General features: G+C 35.2%; 2 protein-coding genes across 2 annotated transcripts in view; one reads left to right on the top strand and one right to left on the bottom strand.

The window, feature by feature from the left end:
• The window catches only part of LOC6042727 (cytoplasmic dynein 1 light intermediate chain 2), a 33,246-nt gene extending 29,064 nt beyond the window's left edge, over nt 1–4,182 (top strand). The window contains 2 exon segments of the mRNA XM_038260335.1: nt 3,214–3,378; nt 3,381–4,182. Of these exon segments, the coding sequence (XP_038116263.1) occupies nt 3,214–3,378; nt 3,381–3,539 (324 nt within the window). The 3' untranslated portion in view covers nt 3,540–4,182.
• Nucleotides 4,183–8,882: 4,700 nt separating this feature from the next.
• LOC6042726 lies at nt 8,883–18,351 on the bottom strand. The gene is made up of 3 exons (XM_001870707.2): nt 17,924–18,351; nt 10,273–10,540; nt 8,883–10,216 (listed from the first exon to the last, which is right to left on the bottom strand). Exons 1-3 carry the CDS (start codon nt 18,023–18,025, stop codon nt 8,901–8,903), a joined length of 1,686 nt encoding a protein of 561 aa, XP_001870742.2. The 5' UTR covers nt 18,026–18,351; the 3' UTR covers nt 8,883–8,900.
• Nucleotides 18,352–18,420: the final 69 nt, after the last annotated feature.

Here is an 18,420-nt window from a genome sequence, read left to right as displayed (position 1 = left end):
TCAAGAATAAATTCCTAAACTAGAAAAAGGAATCAAAATTTTGAATCAATAATCATAAATTTCTAATATAAAAACATTTAGAATTTAAAAAATCTAAAATCAGAAGATTCTGAAATTTTAAACATCCAGAGTTCTGAAAAATTAAAATACTGTTCGTACTCGATTTTCCAAAGTTCTTGCCAAAATATGACTCCGGGTAATCGAAACACAACATTTTTATTTTTCTCAAAATTTATGTCTCTAACCTAAAATATGACTCCAAAAATGCTCCAAACTTCACAATCTAATTTTACAATCTTAGATGGCAACCTTTAAAAATCTGTGTATTTTAAAATCTTGATATTTTTTATTAATTGTTTTTGTCAGTTTTCAAAATTTTGGTATTATTTAAGAAATTTTAGAATTTTAGAATTTAACTATTCTTATAAATTCTAATTTTATAATTAATTAATATTAATAGAACTTTTAGAAATTCCGAAAATTCTTTTTTTAGTTCTAAAATTCATCCATTTTTTCAAATATTTAATTCGCAAAATTGAATTTTACAAAAAAAAATCGAAAACAAGCAAATTTAAGAATTCTTGGAAATTTATAATTTAATAATATAAGAATTCTTAGAAATTAAGAATTTTAATAATATAAGAATCTTAGAAATTAAGAATTTTAAGAATTTAAGAATGAACCTTTAAAAATTTGTTTTAAAAAATTTTTATTTTTTGTTTTGAATTTTAAGAATTTGAACCTTTAAAAATGTGTTATAAGTGTAAAAAAAATTTAAATTTTTTTATTAATTGTTTTTCAGTTTTCGAAATTTTAGTATTAAGGCGTCAATCAATAAAGTATGTCCTTCTAAGAGGGACAGGTTCCAAGGGACTGAGTAATCATCAAAATGTTATAAGTGTAAAAAAAGCGTTGAAAAGGGAAAGGAGGGGGGTTAAATTTTGGCTGAATTTATGGATGAAGCCTTATTATTTTTTTCGAATTGAATATTTAAAAAATAGTAATGCACTTTAGAATTTAACTATTCTTATAAATTTTAATATTGTTATTAATTAATATTAATAAAATTTTTAGAAATTCCAAAAATTATTTTTTTTCCTAAAAGTTCTAAAATTTATCCTTTTTTTAAATATTTAATTCACAAAATTGAATAACACAAAAAAATCTAAAACATGCAAATTTAGAATTCTTGGAAATTTAGAATTTCATAATTTAAGAATTCTTAGAATTCAATAATTTTAAAATTTTAAAAGTTTTAAGAATTTTAAGAATTAAAAAAAAAAAGAATTTTAAGAATTTTAAAAATTTTAAGAATTTTAAGAATTTTAAGAATTTTAAGAACTTTAAGAATTTTATGAATTTTAAAGAATTTTTAGAATTTTAAGAACTTAAAGGACTGTATGAAATTTGAGAATTTTAAGACTTTCAAGAATTTAAAAATTTTTAGAACTTAAGAATTTCAGAATTTAATAATTAAAGAATTTAAAAATAAAAAAATAAAAATTAAGAAATTTCTAAATTAAAACATCAAAAAAAAATAAGAAATGATAATTAAAAAAAATGGATTTCGAAATTCAGGAATTTGAAATTAAATTAAACTCAGGTTTCAGAATTTGAAATTTATTGAATTTTGACATTTTAAATTTTAAAACTTTAGAATTATGAATTTTTGTTTTTATTTATTTTTTTAGAAATTTTAATTTGTTGTTTATCGTCTTAGCGTGCAAGAACATGTTTGACTGCCAATGAAAGTAGCTTCCAAAATTTCAAAACTTATCCCAATTTAAAAACATAACAATTTTAGTATCTTCAAAACTACGGGTACTATCGAAATATTTATTTATGTATCCCCTAAACTGCCGTTCTACGCATAATTGTCTCATGTTCAAAAAAGTGCAACTGAGAAAAACGAGATTGAAATTTCTCGACCGATTTCTGTGTTTCTACGCATAATTGTCCCGTGCGTTCCTATTCGCCCCATATGTCCCTTATCACCCCAGTTAGCAGTTTATTACTCTAACTTGTGATCCTCTTGCTATACAATAGGTAAACATAACGTAATGCTTCGTAAAACTAATGACTTCGTGAAAGAAAATACTCGGTGGGACATTTATTCGTAGAAGTGTGACGATGGGACAAACAGACTGGGTGTTGTTTTCAATGATTTTCTGAACAAATTACTAGATTTTATGTGGCTTTCAAAATACAACAAACTAAACTTAAAAATGTTGAAAAGTCAAAATCGTCAAAAAATGACATGGGACAATCATGCGTAGAACGACAGTAAAGGTACTGTCCACAAAGTAGATTACAACAAAGTTTGATTAATTTTACAAGCTTGTTATTGCAGGATTAGGTCCGTAAGTTTGACAATTTTGGAATAAGAAGACAACAACTTCCTTCGTTGCTGTGTAACCTTAACTGCCGTTCTACGCATAATTGTCCCATGCTCAAAAAAGGGAAACTGAGATTAACGCGATTGAAATTTTTCGACTGATTTCTGTGTTTCTACGCATATAAGGCTTTCTAGGCCCAGTGAAAAAAATATAATTTAACTCAAAAATGACGAAATCCTCGTCACAGTGTCCTGATGCAAACAATGATCGAGCTGTAGCCTCGTAGCTGACAGCCCTGGGAAGTATGTTGTTGACATATCAAGCCATCAAAAAAACCAGCTAGAAGTCGCCTGACAAAAAACTTTTGCTAGAAAGAGATAGGAAACCTGATGCAAACAAACGTCCAGCTGTCATGTAAACATACTTTGAATGTGTTGGTAAATTTGTGACTAGAAAGCCTTATTTGTGCCGTGGGTCCCTATTCGCCCTATATGTCCCTAATTGCCCCAATTTATCACTCTTACTAGTGATCCTCTTGCTATACAACAGGTAAACAAGATATAATGATTCGTAAAACTATTGATTCCGGGGAAGAAAAAACTTAGTGGGACAATTATGCGTAGAAATGCAACGATGGGACAAACAGACTTGGTGTTGTTTTCGATGAGTTAAAGGGATTTTAACAAAACAAGCAAAACTAAAAAAAATGCATCACCCATATCTTCGCAACAGCAGACTTTACCTGTGTTTGCACTGCCTTGTTATATTATTGTCGACGTGCCATCAGAGCTACGATGCTATAAAGTGCTCAAGATCAACGCTATAGCTCTCACATTCCAATTAATGTTTGATTTTCATCCCCTTTTCTTTCTCCCAGGTCGACGGCAAGCTCAACCCGAGCACCCCCAGCGGCGAGGGCGTTCTGGCAAACTTTTTCAACTCGTTGCTCCATAAAAAGAGCGGTTCCCCGGCCGGAGCTGGTGGTGGTGCTGGCGGCGTCGGTGGCACTAGCCCGAACCTTCCCGGCACGGGAATTTCCCCAGGGCCACCACCAACGGCGCAACCGTTGGCACCGGTCCGGGCGATCTGGTGTCCGCGAGTGAAAAGCTCTCGATGCGAACGGACGCCGCCATGGAGCTGGACCGTTTGACGCGCAGTGTCAAGAAGGATCTGGACTTTGGTTCTGCACAATCGGATTGCTAGACGGGATAGCAGCAGGCAGAAGAGTGGGACACAGGTCGGTAAGCAGCCTCACGCCGCGGTGGAATTGCATGCTTCTGGTGTCGCGTGCGTGCGCGTTTGTGTGATAAGTGCAGTTACGGAACGTGGGGGGAAGGGGTTACAAACATCAGCAGTTGGAGTGCGAGTGTGTGCGCGCGGTGAGTGTGAGGGCAGAAGTTCATGCAAGGCAAGAGAAATATAACATCATCCCCGGATGGAAAATGGAAAGAAAAAAAACACAGAACGAACCAGAAAGGAAAGTAACACGGTGGGAAAAGCTTATCGAAGAACCACTTTTAGTAGTTAGGTAGTGCGAGAAAGTAGAGAGATTAACTCGATAGAGAAAATATTATTAAAAAAAATAAACAAGAAGGAAAATATTTGAAAAAATGCAAACTCTTTCTGCGCTCGTCGTTGTCGTCTTCGTCGCTACACACATTGGTGCTTCTACTTGTCTTCTATTTTTTTTATTGGGTTTCTTCCAACAAAAAAAAAACAAAGCACTTTTAAAATTTCGCTTAGAAATTTAGCTACTTGCTGCTTCGGGATCTTCACTCATTTGCGAAAAGAAGGTGAATTTAAGTTTTACCTAAAAAGCTGAAGTTTAATACGAACTCTCTAACTTGGTCAATAAAATGTTTTTCGAAAATTAATACCTCTCCAAAAAAAATATGTGTTTGGTAAACATAGATAACAATGATCAAAAATTCTTAAATTCATAAATTCTTAAATTCCTAAATGCTTAAATTCTTAATTTTTTTTAATTCTTAAATTCTCAAATTCTTAAATTCGTAAATTTTTAAATTCTTAAATTATTTTCAATTTTTTAATTCCTACTTTTCTTATTTAGTAATCGGGCTTTTTGGATTACTTAATAAGGAAAGGAGGCAAAATTCCTAGAATTTAGGAATTTGGTACTTTTTTTTCATTTCAGTGTAAGTTGCTAAGATCTTAAATGCTTCATTTCTTGAATTCTAAAGGATTAACATTTTTGAATCCTTAAATGTTTAAATTCTTAAATTCATAAAAAAATATCAGTTCAGTTTAGTTTTGAGAAAAATAAAAATTTCGTGATCTGAGTATCTTAAGTAAAATTTTGGCGAAGTCTTCGAATAGACAAATACGGACTGTTGTTAAATTTTCGTTTTTTTAGATATGTGTTTAAATTGTGTTTTTTTATTTATGAACTTTTAAATTTTTGAATTTCTCAACAGAATTCTTAGAAAATTTTAATTTTATTTTCAATCTTTGAATTCTGATTTTTTGAATTTACGAAATAAAGACATTCAGATTTATTTTTGAATTTCATAATTTTTAATTTTCAGATTTTTTTGAATTTAAGAGTTCAAGAATTTAAGAGTTTAAACTTTTTGCATCTTTCATTTTTTGAATCATGCAATTCAAAATTTCAGAAATTTTGAATTTTTTAAATTTCTAGATTAAATTTTCAAAACAACCTTCTCTCATTTCCTTTACAGATAGGACCTTTTGAAAATTTAATCTAGATTTTAGAGTTTTAGAATTTTTAAATTTTATATCTCTGAATTTTAGAAGGTTTAAACACGGTAAAATATTTTTGATTTTTTCTGGCAAAAGAAGATAGGTCAAAGGCTTATTTCTGTTCATGTTCCGAGCTGCGTACTAGCCTTAAAAGGTGCAGGTGGTTATGTTATCCACATAACCAATATGACAACGAAAATTGTTAAATAATAAACATCTCAATCTTTCAGATCACAATCCCTAATAACTTCCTGCAGAAAAATCGGAATGGCACGATTTTTGCACCATTTAATTCTAAATTTATTCAGCAATTTTATTAGCGAATTTTTTTTTGTGAACCGGTTTTCAATATTAACTGTTAAAAATTAATTTTTTTCTTTAAAAAACATTTAAATTTTGGTCAAAGTTAGCGAATAAAAACTTCAGATCTTTTAAGTGCCAAATTAAATTCATCATTTTACACAACTGTTTGTTCACCGTCACGTCTAGGCTTTGCCTCTCCGCTTTCATTCCCGTGCTTTTCCACGCAAAAAAGCATAAGAAATGGATAATCTTTGGTGGGAGCACCGATAAACGAGCGTGCGCAAGAGACGCACACACATGCAGGAAGGGATATAAAAAAGATAACACTAAAAGAGCATGCGTTACGCAAGTGAGAATGAGAGAAAACATTACTACTAATTAACTTATATCGAATTGATAATAATTTGCAGCTTAAAAATAGTGGAAGAACGATGAGAGGGAGAGAGAGAGAGAGAAAAAATCATAAAAGTAAATTAACTTATAAAAAACACACACACCCACATTTATTCATTGTATTTCTCCGAGAAAAACTTGGAGAAGCAAAATAACACGAAGAAAAAAAAGAAGGAACAAAAAAACACGAAATAATTTCCTAATTATGCTAAAGAGAGCTCCCCTTCCCTGCAGTTCCACCAAGTGGGAACTGCGGCTCCGAAGGAGTAGCGCGCGCCGATGGTGATCGAAATCTTTTTGTAATAATTTATTTCATTGCGCCCGCGGTCAAACAACTCCCTCAATCATTTTGTTCGGCTGAAATGGAATAACCACACACACACAACGTACTCAATTAGATTTAGTGAAAGAATTAAACAAAAAAAAGTTTATATATTATATCTAAAAGTATACATTTTAGATTTATTAAAAGACAAAAACTCAAACAATTGCTTCTTGATGCCGGGTTTTTTTACGTTTTTGTTGAAAGTTGATACTTTTGCAGTATTCGTTGAGAAAAGAGAAGAAAACGTAAAGATTGGCACGGGCAATTGCTTGAACGTGTTTTGTTGTAAAGTTTCCATTAGATGTTCCGTTTTAATTTTAGAGAGAATGAGAGAAAAAAAGATAGAGAGATGTTTTTATCAGTTTTTTTTGCGTTTTGTTAAAAGCAAAAACTTTCTTGCTAGTGTTAGTGAAGTAACGAAACGTTATTATTTATGTGACGCTATAAACAATTTATCCTGAGAATAATGTGAAAAAAAAAATCAAAACTGCTAACACAGAAAAAAAATTGGGCAAACAATAGTCAGAAGAGCAAATCCTTCGTCTTGTAACAACACTGCACTAAACTAACTGAATTTATAATCTTCGCCGAAGGGATCATCATCAGCACTAGAAAACGGTATATTATTTAACAATAAAAGAAGCAAACAGAAAACAAAGTAACGAAATTGTAGGGTTGATGAAAATGAATTATTGCAAAAAGAAACGTGCGTGAAGTTACGTTTTTATATCCGAACTTCCTTGCAAACACTTTCTCTTTGGTTGCAATTGGCAACACTGCTGGAAAACCATTCGCCGACTTACAGCACCGTTGGGCTTTCTCAACCTGACAGCTCTGGTAATTTGCATGCTGCCAGTGCGCCCGGCGATGGCCTGATATGAGCTACCGAACAACATTGGCAATATGGCGTCGTCTGTTTACAAACATGAGATTGTTTGTGGACGAACCGAAAAATTTTTCTTTTTTTTTTTTTTAATCTATAACCATTGTGCAAAAACATTAAGTCTTACAAAATAGACAAAATTCCGTTAAGAGCGAGTTTTTCACCGATGTGAAACAGGTCGTATCGAGGTGCTCCGATTTGGATGAAACTTTCAGCGTTTGTTTGTATATGCATGAGATGAACTCATGCCAAATATGAGCCCTCTACGACAAAGGGAAGTGGGGTAAAACGGGCATTGAAGTTTGAGGTCCAAAACACATGAAAATTCTTAAAATTGCTCGCATTTCCGTAAAACTTCATCAATTCCAACTCTCTTAGATGCATTCGAAAGGTCTTTTGAAGCCCTTCAAAATGTGCTATAGACATCCAGGATTGGTTTGACTTTTTCTCATAGCTTTTGCAAATTACTGTTAAAAATTGATTTTTTTAAAACCTTAATAACTTTTGGCAACAGCCTCCAACACCCATACTCCTATAGGTCAAAAGTTAGGGAATTTCATGGACTATAAGCCTACGGTATTAACTTTTTGGCCAATCGCAGTTTTTCTCATAGTTTTTCGATTTTTCTAGAACAAACATTTTTCAACGGTAATTTTTGCCCTGTAGGCCAAGAAGACGGCACTTTTTGGTCTCAATTTTGTCATATTCGGAATCCTCGGACAATTTAACGTAAGTCAGAAGTATTGGAGTTAAAATTTTGATTTAAAAAATAATTAAGTAAAACATTTTTGAAAAAAGAAATAGATCTTATTAACCCGTGTGATCAATACGTCAAATGCTGTATCAAGTAGGCGAAAACTTGTTTACCCCTAATCCGACAAAATTCTAAATAATATTTTAATTAATTCTAAATGGCATTTTTTCCAATCAAATTCAAAATTCCAACACCTCAATCTAATGTAAAATTTTCTGAGGATTCCGAATATGTCAAAATTGAGACCAAAAAGTGCCGCTATGGAGGCCTACAGAGCAAAAACTAACGTTGTAAAATGTTTGTTCTAGAAAAATCGAAAAACTATGAGAAAAACTGCGATTGACCAAAAAGTTAATACCGTAGGCTTATAGTCCATGAAATTCCCTAACTTTTGACCTATGGGAGTATGGGTGTTGGAGGCTATTGCCAAAAGTTATTGAGGTTTTAAAAAAATCAATTTTTAACAGTAATTTGCAAAAGCTATGAGAAAAAGTCAAGTTTCATCCAAATCGGAGCAACTCGATACGACCTCTAGAACAAACCGAGCAGAATCTACAAATACTGCCTCTTAAATCCTAGACCAGAATTTGTTTTATTATTATTTTTCAATTTAAACCGCTTTTATCGCAAATCTGATCAAGATTACACATCAAATCATCGTTCCTTTAGTGTATCTTTAGTTTTCACATCGATTCGCTGTAGATTCGTGCAATTTCGGGCCGAGACTCTGGCCACGGCAGCCGCCTTTGATTGGTAACGGGGGAAATGGTAAACAAAAAAGTGTTAGACCCCGACAGATCCTCGACCAATGTCGCGAGTACAACGTGCCCACACATCACATCTTCATCGATTTCATGACAGCTTACGATACAGTCAGCCGCGAACAGCTGTGGTAGATTATGCACGAGAACGGAATTTTGGACAAACTGACTCGGCTACGACAAGGCCTAATTCTCTGTTCAACATCTGCGCAAAGTGAGATTAAGCGTGTTCGTGTAACTATGTTTGATTGCTGGTAACTGTCGACAGCAAGAAGCGTGAGACCAGGATGTTGTGGGAAAGACGAACATGCTCTTGGAGTCACAACTCCAAATTACAACAACAGAATCAAGCGAGTATTGAAACAGAATTGTTAAAGGCATTCGGATCAACCACAAAGTGCAAAACTTCGTTCAGTGTCTTTTACTATCGAAAAATAATCCTAAAATTGCACGCCAACCAAACGCTTCCACTGAAACAGTACAGCAGCAGCACTACGAGTAACACGTTGTCTATCTTACAGTACACGTACGCAACGTTAATCAAACTAGCTATCACTACGACGAGCAGCCCGCCCACCAGACAGAGCGCTCCCTTCACCAAACTCCACTGGCTGGCGGTGAACTTCCGCTTGATGACAAACTCCTGGTACGAACAGGCAATCGAGTGGCCCACCCCGATGAGCACGCACCCGCTCACCGTCCAGAAGCTGGACCGCGTAGAGTACACACAAAAGTACCCAAACACCTTGAACAGGATACTGAAGATGAGCAACTTGTCCTGCTGCTTGCGGAACTTGAGGTCACACCACAGCAGCAGCATCGCGCACATGGCCCAGGACGCTGAGATAATGACCACGGCGAGCAGCACCATCCGGCGGGGATTCCCCCTGAACTGGTAGTGGAACTGCATGAATCGGGGCAGCAGCGTAAGAAACAGCAGGAAGACGCACAGGTCGGTGGATTTGAGCAGCAGGCAGCTGTAGAACTTGAGATCCCGAAGTGCAAAGCGCAGCGATTTCAACAACCTGCCGTTAAAGTTCTGTCGCATGCGGATGCTATGGTAGTACTTGCCCAGCCCGGTGCACAGCCGATTCAGGATGAACCAGTGATCCTTTCCGCCGCTGCCAGTCTTACTGCCGGGTGGTTGTTGCTCTCCAGCCGTATCTTCCGCTTCGTACTCCGCCATATTCTCCTCGTCCTCCTCGACGATCATCTCCAGGATCTCGACGCCGTCCGCGTTGAAATACTTACCGTCGCGATCTACCCCATCGTCGTCAAAGTCGTCTTCGCAGCCAAACGTCACCGGGACGTATTCATCGCGGCTGCACTTTGCCGGATTCTTCCAACTCATCGCGGGTTCAGGCATTGCTGGCGAGTTGGGCTGTTCTGATTCTACCACCGCTACAGCACAGTAACTCTTGGTGACATCGGCATAAAAAGATTCCTTCCCCTTGGCGGTGTGTTTGATGCACGAGTCCTGATCGAGCTTGAGAAAGTTCTTCTCGTTTTCGATCAGGATGGTAACGGGGATCAGGTTGAGTAGCAAACCTCCAAATAGAACCAGCAGCGCTCCGTAGATGTAATCGGTCCACGGGCAGTGGAACAGCGCTAGCAGAAGCAGTGGCGTTACGGACTGTCCGAACGAGTGCAGAAACTTGATGACGAACATCTCCTTCTTGGCGTTGAAGATCTTCGCGAGGATCTTCCACATTTTGGAAAACACCAAATGGTAGCCATAGCCTGTGAAGATCAACAGTAAGTTTACTCCAGCCAACGATCGCTTACCCTCAACCTACCCCCAACGAGACTGTACAGCAGCACCACGGTGAGCACCGTCCCGCGATCGTTCGTCAGCATACTGACGAGTCCGCTGGTTGTGATCGCCGCGCTCAGGATGCAACCGCCGGTCAGCATCGAGCGTGTGTTGTTGAGGTTGTGGCGCACGAAGAGCGCCCGGTGGATCTGGTTGAAGCCGAACAGCAGGACGGACGGGCAGATGAGCTGCAGGTCGGGCCGGCCGATCAGGATCACGTTGAAGAAGTACAGCGGTGAGAAGATGGTGATCTGAAAAGAGGGTTTATTTTGGTGAGATTCGACCTAAGCAAGTGGTGCGACCATTTTTGCCTCACTGAGGAAAGGCTATAAATCACTCGAAAAATTAACTTCTTAATTTGAACTCCTAGACCCACCTTCACGTATGTAACCGGCTCCGTGGCTTAATGGTTACTTAATGGGGTTTTTTTTGTTTCGGCTGATCAGTCAATTAATAAGTGGTTGGTCCGTTTTATACCAATGCCAATTGTTTTATGCCAATGGTTACGGCTTCTGTCTCACAAGCAGAAGGTTCAGGGATCAAATTCCGGTCGGTACCTTTGAAACTTGGAATCATGAATTTGAACTTTGAATATGAACCAAAACGAAAATGAATCAGGTGGGATTCGAAATCACACCTCTGGATTGTTGGTCTGGGACGCTAAGCAGTCGGCCATCAGCGCCATCAGAAGGTTTATACTCTAGCAGTGAATTGATCAGTAGTGTTGAAACATGTTACCTTCTCATATTAAATACGCGCTGATCCCTGATTTGCCTGAGGGGATTGGAAGTCTAAATATAGATCGAGTTTCCTTCAGATGCTTGCTTCTATGTTTCAGGGTTGTTACGGACGGCGCGGATCGCGCGGATGGCGCGTTTCGCGCGGATAGCGCGGATTTGGCGCGGATTTGCTGACTAATTATGTTCAGGCGCGGATTTCGCGCGGATGGCAATTTTGATAAATAAATAGATAAATAGAGTTAATAAGAAAAATATTATCAAGAATTACGAGAATTTGTTTTTTTCCATTGAGTGCAATTTCAATTTCTTATTAATAGATTTTTTTCTGAAAATATTTGTTTGTATTTTCTTAATACGAACCGTCGAAAAATTAAGATGAAGATTATGTAGAGATTATTTTTTAAATGTATGGTTGAGAATTCCTTAAATAAAATTATTACTACACTTAACTCATTTCTTCATATATCCGGCTCTGAATATGTAATTTCTTTTGAGTTTTGAGTAATGGTTTTTTAACCTTATTTATTTTTAATTTTATAGTGAATATATTCAATTTGCCTTTGAATTTTAGATGGATTTACCCGTAGAAATATTTTTTTCTAAATTTAAACATTCTTGGTGAAAAAAAAGATCAGAACATTCAAAAACTGCTCCATCATTCAAAATTAAAATTTCAAAAATTCGAAACTTTTTTTTATATTTTAATAGTTTTTTTAATCAAAATATTTAAAATTCAGCTTAACATTTTTTCGAATTTCTAAAATCGTAATTTAAAAAATCCGAAATTTCTAAATTAAGAATTTTAAAAATCTAAAATTCTAAACTCCAAAAAACTAAAAAATCGAAAATTCAAAATTTAATGAAAAATTCAAAATAAAAAAAAAAATCTAAATAAAAAAATGAAATTTGAAAACTAAAAAATATTAAATTAAAAACAATTTTGCAAACAAAAAAAAAACGAAATCTCAAAAATCTTAAAAAAAAATTTGTTAAATTTTTAAATTCTTAAGTTCCTAAATTCCTAAATTCCTAAATTCTTAAATTCTTAAATTCTTAAATTCTTAAATTCTTAAATTCTTAAATTCTTAAATTCTTAAATTCTTAAATTCTTAAATTCTTAAATTCTTAAATTCTTAAATTTTAAATTCTTAAATTCTTAAATTCTTAAATTCTTAAATTCTTAAATTCTTAAATTCTTAAATTCTTAAATTCTTAAATTCTTAAATTCTTAAATTCTTAAATTCTTAAATTCTTAAATTCTTAAATTCTTAAATTCTTAAATTCTTGAATTCTTAAATTCTTAAATTCTTAAATTCTTAAATTCTTAAATTCTTAAATTCTTAAATTCTTAAATTCTTAAATTCTTAAATTCTTAAATTCTTAAATTCTTAAATTCTTAAATTCTTAAATTCTTAAATTCTTAAATTCTTAAATTCTTAAATTCTTAAATTCTTAAATTCTTAAATTCTTAAATTCTTAAATTCTTAAATTCTTAAATTCTTAAATTCTTAAATTCTTAAATTCTTAAATTCTTGAATTCTTAAATTCTTAAATTCTTAAATTCTTAAATTCTTAAATTCTTAAATTCTTAAATTCTTAAATTCTTAAATTCTTAAATTCTTAAATTCTTAAATTCTTAAATTCTTAAATTCTTAAATTCTTAAATTCTTAAATTCTTAAATTCTTAATTTTTTAGAAGAAAATATTTCTAATGTTTTAAATGCAATTTGTTTCGGAATGAAATTTCAGTGAGGAATTTGAAATACAATCTGTATTAAAATTCATAGATTTTGAATTTTTAGAATTTTTAAATCTAAAATTTAATTATATGAAATTTTAGAATTTGGGCTTATATTTTTGAAGTAAAATTTCATTTATTAGATTTTTTAATTTTGTTTATACCTATTGGTTTATAATTTTTAATTTTGTTTATATTGGTCAAAGTTATTGTAGTGTCCCTCTGATTTGCAAAAGAACTTTTTTTTGTGACACTTTTCTTGACGTCTCTTGAGATATTTTTTAAAAGGATTTTTTGATTTCATTCCTTCAAACATAAAACGAGTTTAATTTTTCTATCAAATACTTTCTGTATTAGTTTTTTTCTTTGGAAATAACATTTCTTGAATGTTGGTCGCGATTTTTTTTATATGGCGCGGATTTCGCGTGGATTAAGGTTTCGGTCAGCGCGGATTTGGCGCGGATTTTTTTTCGACTTTCCCGTAACAACCCTGTTAGGCGGGGCCGAACAATGCCCAGCGACCTCGGAATTGGACCGCAAGGAGCTCTGTCATTCTGAAATGGGTCGTTGGAAGCAGCGCAAGGGCTATCACCACCTACTACCCGGGACTGAGATAAATTGTATCAGCATTCGGCATATACAAAGTCTGATACAAATTAAACTTCCCCATAATTTCGCTACCGGTTAGCGGGTATTGGATTGGACACACACACACACTAGACCCACCTTCACGTATGCATTCCAACTCAGGAACAAATCTGAGCAAATGTCTGTGTGTATGGTGGCATGTTGATCAAAATAATTGCACTCGATTGTCTCGGGACTGGCTGAACCGATTTTGTCCGTATTAGGTTTTACAGCGTGACGTCACGAGCGCACACGCACACACATTTTTACTGAGACACACGTGCAAAAAATGTAAACAGTGCAGCCAATCTGTCAAATTCCTAACCTCCAAATTGAGTCGGCGTAAAACCTAATTGGACACATTCGATCCGTCTTGGGGTCTGTTAAATCGCTATTGAAAATTATAGAGTTTAGTTTAGTTAAGTATAATTGCAAACTTTTTGTCAAGAATATACAGATACCGCCATGGTGATCAGACCCGACCATTTGAAGTTATGTTGAAAATCATCCTTTTTTGTAGTCGTCTTAATAGTTTTTTTTATCGTAACTTTCAAACAACTTTGAAAAAAAAAGTCAAAGTAGTTATGCCACAGACAAAACCGGAATGGCGTAGACTACGTAAAGTTTTGATATGTGGACATAGAGTTTTCCATATTTTAATTTTGAAGAATCAGCTAGATACTTGAAATACATTAATCCTCTAACGCCCATAGAGCTTTATGACGTTTCGCGTACACACACTAGCGCACCATTAGATTTTGCTGGCCAGACAAAATTTAACCTCACTTTTTTCGTGTACGTACACGCAATACATGCGCACGTAGATTACTCTATGGTTACTCCAGAGCACCACGAAATTTTGCTTTCAAAATTAAATTTTTCGGCAACCATGCATTTTTTTAACCTGGTTCAACTTGCGAGCTAAAAAGATTGAATATCTGGCAATCCTATCCAAAGTTATATCCAGGTTTTTAAGCGAAGATGGCGTTCGAATGTTGAACGTCCGATATGTCAAAATCGCGCAGTAGCACCAACATTAGACAAAAAATGTGGCTGTCATGCCATGGCACACTTTTTCGCAATGTTGGTACCACTGCGCGATTTTGACATTTTGAGCGTTCACTATTCGAACGCCATTTTCGCTTAAAAAGCTGGATAAGCACAAATAGAAATTTTCCGATATAAAAAAATTTGCAAACTTTTTCCAAGAATATACAAATACCGACGTGGTGATCAGACCCGGCTATTTGAGGTTAGATACAGAGAAACCTCTATTTACGCGGTGGCCTTACGCTTTTTGTTTCGTAGATTTCTCTTAAACCATACAATATTTTTGCAAGCTTCAAAAAGCGTTTTGTAGATCTGAACAAAACCTACAAATTGCTTTTAAAAGATTGCAAAAATACTGCGTCGTTCCAAAGAAATCGACAAATTAGAAAAACTTAAAAACGTAAAAAAGAGGTTTCACTGTAAGTTGAAAAACACCCTTTTTTGTAGTCGCCTAAATAGTTTTCTTTTCATCATACAACTAAATGAAAAATTACAATTTTCAATACCAAGCTGTGGGACCCAAGACTGGACTTTGTAGACCACATCCGAACAAAATTCGTTCAGCCAAAGCCGAAAAAATTTAGTGCATATTTTTGATCAACATTCCCACATACGCACAGACATTTGCTCAGAATTTGATCGATAGTCGATAAGTATGAATGAAGGTGGGTCAAATTGTTGCTTAAAATGTTGGGCACAAGCAGCCCATGTTTTTGAATGGATTTTGGTTTGAAATTGAATTCTTTGAATTTGAAAGTTTTATCTGTAAAATAGTCCAAAAATTACCTCTAAAAATGGCTTTGACCACATTTACAGGTCCTAAATTGTGAACCTATAAATAGAAGTCTCGTCTCCGATCCCACGGCTACAAATCAGAAATAAAAAAATGTGGGTTTTACGAGTGGTTTTCCATTAAGGGGTTACATACATGTAGAAAATCACAAAATTTCTAATTGCAGAAAATTTATTAAATCCACTTAAAAGATGATTTGCAATCACTCCTAAAAGTTTAAAGAAGATATTTCATGATTTAACTAAGTAAGAAACGATTTAAGCTCAGAATATTGCCATGCGCAAAGCGAACTGTCTAACTTTCTGAGCGTTTTTCTCTGAACACCAAGTTGATTTAGGGGTGCCACGATATCTCAAGATGGGACGGACCAAATTGGCTGAAATTTTGGGTGAAGGCTCCCAAGATATATCCCGTGTGCAAGACAAAGCCCGATTTTGAAATTTTGAATTAAAAAAAAAATACAAAAATCTAAAAATGGTGATTTTTTTATATGAAAAACAGTAAAATATGTTTATCTTTTTTTAAATAAACTTTTTGAAAATCGGCCTTCGCCATGCACACGGGACCGGTTTAACGAGTTTTCACCAAAATTTTGAGCCGATTTGATCGAAGCAGTCTTGAGATATCGTGGCACCCGTTTTTTTGAAACTGCTAACTTCAAATAGCTGTATCTCGGTAATGATACAACCAAATGTCTTCAAATTTGTTTTGTTAATATATGAAAAAGTGTATTTTAATGCCCTGAAAACAGATTTTGAAATAAGTTTAAGTGTGTGCTCAAACCAACCTCTAACATTTTTGCCGATTTACATGTTTGTAACCCCTTAATGGGAAGACACAAATTATTAAAAGCAGATATAAACATCGCTCAAGTATTTCTGAAAAAAGAGCTCTAAAAAATCAGGCTTCGAGTTCCGGTTTTCTAGCCAAAATATAATTGAAAGAACGCACCGAAACCTTTAAATTCGCTGTAAAATTTGTGTCAAAGTTTAATCCAGTCGTGAACACCCAGTTGGAAAGTTTAATTCGAGTAAAAAAAGGAATAAATCATTGGAGAGAATGATTCTGAATAATCCCTCACCTTTTTTTGATAAATTTTTTTCTAACTTTTGAACGAACCGTCTGATCAATACCAAAATTCACTCGAATACAGTTCATCACGGCATATTTTAGATGTTTAGGCAAGGGCTCAGGACCCACGAAGATGTTTGAAAGCCTTGCAAGTAGAGGGTGACGATTCTCGAGATTTTCAATTTCCCGGGAATCGAGAGTAGAATTTGGACATTTCCCGGGAATTCCCGGGACCCGGGAGTTTTTTTTTTTTTGACTATGCCAATAGTGCCAAAATTTAAAATGAAAAGTAATAAATTTGTTTGTTTTCAATGAATTCATTTACAATTAATTCATACAAATTCTATGAAACGTTAATTTAAGTAGCATCATTTTTTTTGAGGAACCTTTTTTTTCTGAATCTGCTAATAAAAAAACCAATATAGCTTATATATAATTTTCCGTTATCGGGAATTCGGCTATATGATACAGCGATTTAAAACAACAAATTAAACTGTTTTTTTTTTTGTAATTTTTAAGGTTAACTGTAAAAATTCCATGAAGAAATATTCATCAGGAAAACCCAAATGTTCACAAAAAAAAGATCATGAGGATTGATATGCTCGAAAGATCATATGGAAATTGAACTTAACTTGAAAAAGGTTTTCCCTCTTAGAAATATTTGAAAAAAATAATATTTGAAAATAGAACATTCGATTTCATTTCTGGGTGTAACTGCTTAATATTTTTAAGGTTAATTTTGGGGTCCACAGTTATTGGAATTTTTGACAAGTTAAAATTTACACTTTCTGAATAAGAAGATTAGAGAAGCATTGATTAATTCGAACTTGAACATCGAACATTGAACATTTTATATGATTTTGCTTCGATGTTTATATGTTTAAAATTTCCCGGGAGTCTCGACCGAATTTCCCGGGAATCGAAAGGTGCAAAAATGGTCGATTTCCCGGGAAATTTTGCCCGGGAATTCCCGCTCGTCACCCTCTACTTGCAAGGACTTGTCTGGCAAGTTCATCGACCATTTGGTTGAATTCGCTGCGTTTCGATTACATTTCTTCCTCCCCTGTAGAATCAGAATTTTTATTAGAACATTCGTACTCAAGCTAACTCCACTTAAATGAATCATCTTTGCGGTTAACTTTACGCAGTTGGCCTGTCCTTTTAAAAAATAGGGATGTTGCAGGCAATCGCCCCAACATTTATTGCCAATGTTGCAGCTTGGCTATCCAAGACCTCACGGCACAACTTCGCACAGATGCGTATGGTATGCACTGCTCCTTGATAAACGGTTGGCCACGTTCCGAGAGATGTTGGATTCGCCCCAAGCAAGTGATGCGACCCTTTCTATTGAAGTTCGCTGTTCAAACAGATATGATCAAGCAGCAAAATGTGAATGTTTTGGCGGTTCTTGTTGCCAGTGAACCAGAGTGAGCTATGTTTAATCTACAGTAATCACTTTATCAACCGTGAAATGTTTACTGTGTCATAAAGAGGAACACCTCTCTCGCTGTTATCTCCATCAACCATCGCCATCGTTGCGTTGCGGCCTCAAGTGTTTCCAATCGAAAGTCGTGCGCGACGAATATCAGGTGTAGAAGCGGGGAAATGTTCTTACGTTCATCAGGAGGATGTACACGAGCAGCTTCCATTTGGGCAGAATCAGCACAATTAGGTCGAGCACCCGAGGCTGAACCATTTCGTTGATGAAGGCCTCCATATCCAAGAAAAAGGGGAGGAGGTGGTCAGGGCATGTCCACTAGATGTCTCCGACTAAGCTTCCGCTGCACCATCACACTTTGCGGTTCAACCACGGAACTCTTTCGCCAGGATTCGTTCGTGTTGTTCCGCAAGTCTTCCTTTTTCTCCGCCGCGCAGTAGTTTGCGCGAGTCCGTAGATAAACCGTTCAACGAGCACTGTGTACTGCGGGGACGTCGTATTACTGCGAGTCGTGGCCGTGTCGACGACGACATCGTGCCGCTGTTGCTCGAATATGTGTGCGGAGGAGGTTTTCGTTCATTCAAAGGAGTCTTCCGTCGCAGAGCCCGCGCGTTATCTGTTTATCAGTGTTATCAGTCAAGCTCTGCGACTGTGTTGTGTGTGGGCCTGTTGGA

The sequence above is a fragment of the Culex quinquefasciatus genome, chromosome 1, assembly GCF_015732765.1.
Source record: "Culex quinquefasciatus strain JHB chromosome 1, VPISU_Cqui_1.0_pri_paternal, whole genome shotgun sequence".
In the NCBI taxonomy this organism is placed as follows: Eukaryota; Metazoa; Arthropoda; class Insecta; order Diptera; family Culicidae; genus Culex; species Culex quinquefasciatus.
The sequence above is the reverse complement of the archived record's forward strand: the minus strand, read 5'-3'. Positions and strand labels throughout refer to the sequence as shown.

Coding starts and splice junctions, on each gene's coding strand:
- LOC6042726 (XM_001870707.2), bottom strand. CDS start 18,025: ATGGAGGCCTTCATCAACGAAATGGTTCAGCCTCGGGTGCTCGACCTA. Junction 10,541..17,923: donor TGTACATCCTCCTGATGAAC/GTAAGAACATTT, acceptor CCCTCTTTTCAG/ATCACCATCTTCTCACCGCT. Junction 10,217..10,272: donor GCTGTACAGTCTCGTTGGGG/GTAGGTTGAGGG, acceptor TGATCTTCACAG/GCTATGGCTACCATTTGGTG.